Below are 5,792 nucleotides of genomic sequence, written 5' to 3' on the forward strand. Positions count from 1 at the left end.
CAGCTGACGATATGAGCCGCTCACAAGACCAGCTGTGACTTGTTATTGTTGCTAACAAGGTTTGATTTACCAATTGGTAATTGTCGAGGTTGGATTCTTTTTATACTGTGACGACGTTTTGAAATCTCCGCGCTTTGCTGCTGTTCCTCTTTTTGTTGACGATCGCACCACAAGAACACATCCTTGAACGTATGTGTGACCCACAGTAGACTAGCTTCAGTCTACTCTTTTCTGAGACTGTAATCGGTGCTGTAGAGGTTACTGAGTTGTTGTGCACTGTAGGGGCAAGTTGGGAGCAGCAACCCGATGTTATACTTGATCGGGGTTTAAGGGTTAGCCACCATGCATACGTTTAAAGTATGCTTCGTTGGCTTTTCTTGTCTCTTTGTCATGGTGACCTTGATCCATTTCGCTTCATCAATCCCTCTGCAAGAAAAGGATTTTGGTCAGTTGCGTTTTGTAGAACAACTGGATCGTTTTGGCGTTGGATTCGGCTGGCGGAACCTCACGTGTCCTCTGTGCAAAACACTTTTCACCATCCTAGACATCGCTTTGTTGGTAAGACCATCTGTACAATCACAGCTTTTACTTGTTGACAACTTTGCGTGTTACTTGCTGTTCGAGAACCTGGAGTAGTACTACCAACTGTAATAGTAGGTCGGTAGCCTGCTAACATGAAGCATGAAGTCAATTAAGCAGTCATGCCTACATAACACATGACAAGTTTTAAACTTAAGTAGCCTACATGGTAAGTAGACCGGTTTTGACATCTGGTTTTATTATGTTTTTAATGACGGTTACATTTTACAGAGAGAGAAGGAAAGTGACTTGCCTACTTGTCAGTAACAAACTGAGTCATACTGAAACTTTTTTTTTTTTTTTTTTTTCATATCACCATTGTGGCAAAGCTGTCTGCATTTCTCATATACTGTGAAGAGGGGGAAGTGTGTCTTGCTAGGTAACACTACCCTCCCCCCCCACCCCCACCCTCCTCACTTCGTCATATTTCCTCCACAGAGTGACACAAATAAACAGCGAGTGGCTCACGCCATGGGCGAAGCCTGCGTCCATCTGCATCTGGCGGACGAGCATGTGTGCCGAGAGATAACAGAGCTGTTCAGCGACGACTTCATCACCACGCTGCAGCAGTCGCTCCTGTGGCCCTCGGAGGCCTGCGCCATCGTGGTGGGCCCCTCCTGTGGCCACTTCGACATCTACGCGCCCTGGAACGTCACCCTGCCGTCTGTGCCAAAGCCCCCAGTCACCCCGCCCGTACCGCCCAGTCCTGGCGCCCCCCAGAGCAGGGTGCTCTTCCTCACCGACATCCACTGGGACCGGGAGTACGCCGAGGGCAGCGCTGTTGACTGCAAGGACCCGCTGTGCTGCCGGAATAGCTCGGGGTTGCCCAGCTGGAAGCACCACGGGGCTGGATTCTGGGGCACCTACAGCAAGTGTGACCTGCCGCTGCGCACTGTGGAGAACCTCCTCGAGAACGTGGCCAAGGACGGGCCCTGGGACTGGGTGTACTGGACGGGCGACATACCGGCGCACAACGTGTGGGCGCAGACGCGGGCGCAGCAGCTGAACGAGCTAACAACCATCTCCAGGCTCATCCGCAAGCACCTGGGCCCCAACGTCACCGTGTACCCGGCCGTGGGCAACCACGAGAGCACGCCGGTCAACAGCTTCCCCCCGCCCTTCATCCATGGCAATCGCTCGTCCACCTGGCTCTACGACACCATGGCGGAGGAGTGGGCCCCGTGGCTGCCACCTCAGGCCCTCAAGACCATCAGGTGGATACACAGCTCCCTTTCACACACATATTAGGTCTTCTTTTCTCCTCTTACAGTTGTAATCTCCTTCTCTGCCCGCTGTTACTTTTATTCTTTTAAAGTGGTAATTAGTTGGAATTAATTATGAGCTAGGTGAACTTAGTTCCCTCAGAGGGGCTCCCTTTTAATGGAGGGTTGAATGCATTTTCTTGAGGTGTAGGTGATTCTATTTGGACTTTGATTACTAATGTAACTTGTACTTCTGGTTCAGCTGGAGGCTGGACATGTAAGTGTGTCTTCTGTGTAAGCGCTCTCTTCGGTATATCCTGTTTTTGGGGCGGTGTTGTCATTTGTCTGGTGCTGATGTGTCCAGGCGTGCCGGTTTCTTCACGGTCCAGATCCAGCCCGGTTTGAGGCTGGTGTCCCTGAACATGAACTTCTGTGCCCGAGAGAACTACTGGCTGATGGTGAACTCCACAGACCCGGCTGACCAGCTGCAGTGGCTCGTCCACATCCTCCAGGAAGCCGAGAACAAGGGGGAGAAGGTAAGAGGACGAGGTCCTAGAACATTAAAAGATGAGAACATGGGGTCATCAAATAACCCTGAAAGATGGAACGTGGTCATCCAAAACAACCATATAAGGTGGCGAGTTAAACTAAAGAGAAAAGCACACTTCTAGAGACCTGCTTGATGTTGCCATTGGTGTTTTTGACACTAACATCTTAAAAAAAGTCCCATCTTGATCAGCGTGCAACAGCAGTGTTTGGCTATTTTGTTTTCTTTTAAAAACAATAGGAGCCTTATCACCCTTATAGGTCCTTCCCGTTCTGTCCCATTCTGTCGTTGCTAGAGAGGACCTGCCTAGTGACGGGTCTGAGTAATCCAGTCAGATCAAATGCATCGGTGGCAAATACCATAGCTCTGCTCATTCTCAGTGGAGTTGCAGCTGAATGGCTGTCAATTATGATGTTTTGGCCTAATGTAGGTCTTGACAACCTGTATATGATCTCTATTTATTTATTTATTTATATATATATATATTTGGGTGTGGTTTCACTTTGGTGGTCTCCGGTGGAGTTTGTTCGTTCCCAATATAGCCATTGAGTAGGGCTGTGTTTGATGGTTCCCAATATAGCCATTGAGTAGGGCTGTGTTTGATGTTCTTTACCCCTTTTCAGGTTCATATCATCGGCCACATCCCGCCTGGACTTTGTCTAGCCAGCTGGAGCTGGAACTACTATCACATAATCAACAGGTCAGTGCAGCACTGACCCCGGCGTGTGTGTGTGAATTTGCTCTTTATGTAAATGTAGAACTTAAACCATGTACACCATGTCTTGACTACCTTTGAAACAGTGGGACCAAGAATGAATTGTGTATTAGTACATACATTTACTTTATTTCATTGCAAATGCACCCGAGTGAAATGTATGTACAGTGTACATGTTGGGCAGAAAGTTAATTTAAAGTTAGTCACTAATTATTCCTTTATAGGTCTTCCATCAGACAATTCTGTTGGAGGTGTTGTGCAATAACTCATTAGATTTAGTGTTTTTTTAAAAATTACAAAATAAAATCTGTTGGTAATGTTATGATCTCTAAAACTGACCTAGGTCAACATCAGGGTTGAATTGGTGACTTAATATGTTCGTTTTTTTTTATTTATTGCCAGCTATTTCAGCGAAGTTTTATTTGCATGTTGAAATGCACTAATGTCAGGGTCAGTCACGGTTCCTACAGTTGGGCCATTTGTTTGTGGATAATGTTCTACTTGTGACCTTTATTGTAATTTTTATTGATTGTTTTGTAGGTATGAAGGCACCATCACGGGCCAGTTCTTTGGTCACACCCACGTTGATGAGTTTCAGGTGTTTTATGACGAGGAGACCATGACCCGGCCGCTGAGCATAGCCTACATCGCTCCGAGTGTTACCACCTACATTAACCTCAACCCAGGTAGACTCACTCTTCAGACCCATCAAGCCTCGTTCATAATGTTTTTTTTTTTTTTCCCCTTTTTAGATATCTTTTATCAATTAGTTCTACTCGTTAACATGGGTTCTGAAAATGAAACATACCTGCAGAAATAAAGAAGAAACTGGCATGTAATTGAGACCGCAAAGGTACCTTGACGAGTGGTTTTGGCATAATGTAAGAAGCAACAAGTCAATCCCTGTGGCTGTGGATTATAGGCATTAAATCACTGGTCTCATCCGTGTGTTACACTCTGCTTCACCCCCCATCAGCTGGTGGTTTGATTGATATTTTACATACTGGTCTTTAGTGCCATAGATTTTCCAATTCTAAGCATTGGTACAGTAGTGCTAGGAGTGGAGAATGGGTAGCGATGGGATAGTCAATTTAATCCTGAATTTCCCTCGGGATATGTGTATGTAATGGAGTGTTCCAATTCACTGTGTTGCAATGACTGTTTGCTGGCAGAGATGTGTTCTGGGTTATTCAAGGTTAGAGAACTTGAATGCATGTGAAGCAGTTTTTTGTCCTGGCACGGTATTGAAAAAAGCAGAATTGGGTTATATTTGTATGTTTTTGTTTCTGCCAGGCTATCGTGTGTATTACGTGGATGGAAACTACCCTGGCAGTTCCCGTTTCGTCCTGGATCACCAGACATACATCCTCAATCTCACCGAGGTCAACGACCACCTCGATTCGACCTCGCCCCCCTCCGCACCTGACCCCAACCCCAAATGGAACCTCCTGTACCAGGCCACTAAGGCCTATGGCTTACCCAGCCTCCTCCCCTCCAACTGGAACAGTCTCATCCAGACCTTTGTGCGGGATGACCAGTACTTCCAGATGTACTGGTACCTGAGGCACAAGGGCCACGTGTCGAAGCCTTGTAAAGAAACCTGCAAGACGGCCATCATCTGCTTCCTGCGTAGCGGCCGCTACGATGAGCTGCAGCAGTGCGACGCGGGCCTCACCCGAAAGGAAGCCGCTTCACTCATGAAACCCATGTGTTGACATTTCACGGGTGTGGAGGCGGGGGTGTTGGATGTTGGCAGAGAAAATGGATCACGGTTCATCTTTCAAGACGCTGTGAAAACGCTGCATGTGTGACTGGTGTATAATCGCTCTCATGGACAACCAGTCATCTTCAGTTCTGGTTCTTGTGAACTTTTGTGGCACTTACTCAAGCTGTTAAACTTGGTTGTCTGTGGACTTTATTCAGTCATTGATTGTCTTTCTGTGTGTCTGTCTGGATTCATTCATTCATGTCATGATGTGTTGCACAGAAGCTTCCCAGACCTTGTATCTCTGAGTGGAACTTGATTGACAGTGTGTGTGTGTGTCTTGGCTGTGGTTATGCCGATAACTCAGGTGTTTGAGAGATGTGTGATCTGAATACAGAAAAAGAGTGAATAAAGAAATGTATTGGGAAATTCTCATCATGCCTTAAAGTTCTCAAGTCTTGTGTGGTTTCTTACACACTTCTTCCCCTGCTGTTTTGAAATATGTGTGCTTCGGCAATGCACTTTTGGATTAGATGGCCAGCAAGCAAAACTTGTCTTATTTGTATATAATAATTTTTTGAGTGTGTTGGATCCCATATTTGGTGGCCTAAATGAGGTGTTCTAATTTTACACATTGGGCTTTCGTGGTTTCTTTGCAAACAAAAATAAAAGTCCTTGGATTTAACTGTTGGTCTACTGTGTTTTGGCAGAAAGTTGTCGTCCTGTAAGAAATTGCTGCATCAACCACAAGGAACTTCTCTTTTTCTTACAAATTGGCGAGCCACCTATCCTGCAATTTCTGAAAGGGGGGAATTGGTGACAGTGCCTCAGTTTCAGGAACTCTGCACGTTTAAAACGACCTAGAAAGGAGGTTTAAGGATGTGGATTCTCTGCTTCTCGTTTTCGTTCCATTAATAAGCAGGAGGTATCTGGCTGTCGGTCAGCTCTGTGCAATATTGTTAACGATTCTTAAGTAACTGAATGAGCCCGAAGTAGTCAGGTGGCAGAATTGTCGGAATACGTTTCTAAAGGCGCTGAAAAGAA

General features: G+C 46.1%; 1 protein-coding gene across 1 annotated transcript; it reads left to right on the forward strand.

Moving 5' to 3' along the window:
- On the forward strand, positions 1-5,433 carry smpd1 (sphingomyelin phosphodiesterase 1). Its single transcript, XM_042707000.1, has 6 exons — positions 1-558; positions 1,018-1,793; positions 2,146-2,317; positions 2,952-3,028; positions 3,584-3,729; positions 4,337-5,433. The coding sequence occupies exons 1-6, from the start codon at positions 343-345 to the stop codon at positions 4,756-4,758; spliced, it is 1,809 nt and encodes a 602-aa protein (XP_042562934.1). The 5' UTR covers positions 1-342; the 3' UTR covers positions 4,759-5,433.
- Positions 5,434-5,792: the final 359 nt, after the last annotated feature.

This window comes from Clupea harengus, unplaced genomic scaffold, assembly GCF_900700415.2.
Source record: "Clupea harengus unplaced genomic scaffold, Ch_v2.0.2, whole genome shotgun sequence".
Taxonomy (NCBI): domain Eukaryota; kingdom Metazoa; phylum Chordata; class Actinopteri; order Clupeiformes; family Clupeidae; genus Clupea; species Clupea harengus.

Coding starts and splice junctions, on each gene's coding strand:
- smpd1 (XM_042707000.1), top strand. CDS start 343: ATGCATACGTTTAAAGTATGCTTCGTTGGCTTTTCTTGTCTCTTTGTC. Junction 2,318..2,951: donor CCGAGAACAAGGGGGAGAAG/GTAAGAGGACGA, acceptor ACCCCTTTTCAG/GTTCATATCATCGGCCACAT. Junction 3,730..4,336: donor CTACATTAACCTCAACCCAG/GTAGACTCACTC, acceptor TGTTTCTGCCAG/GCTATCGTGTGTATTACGTG.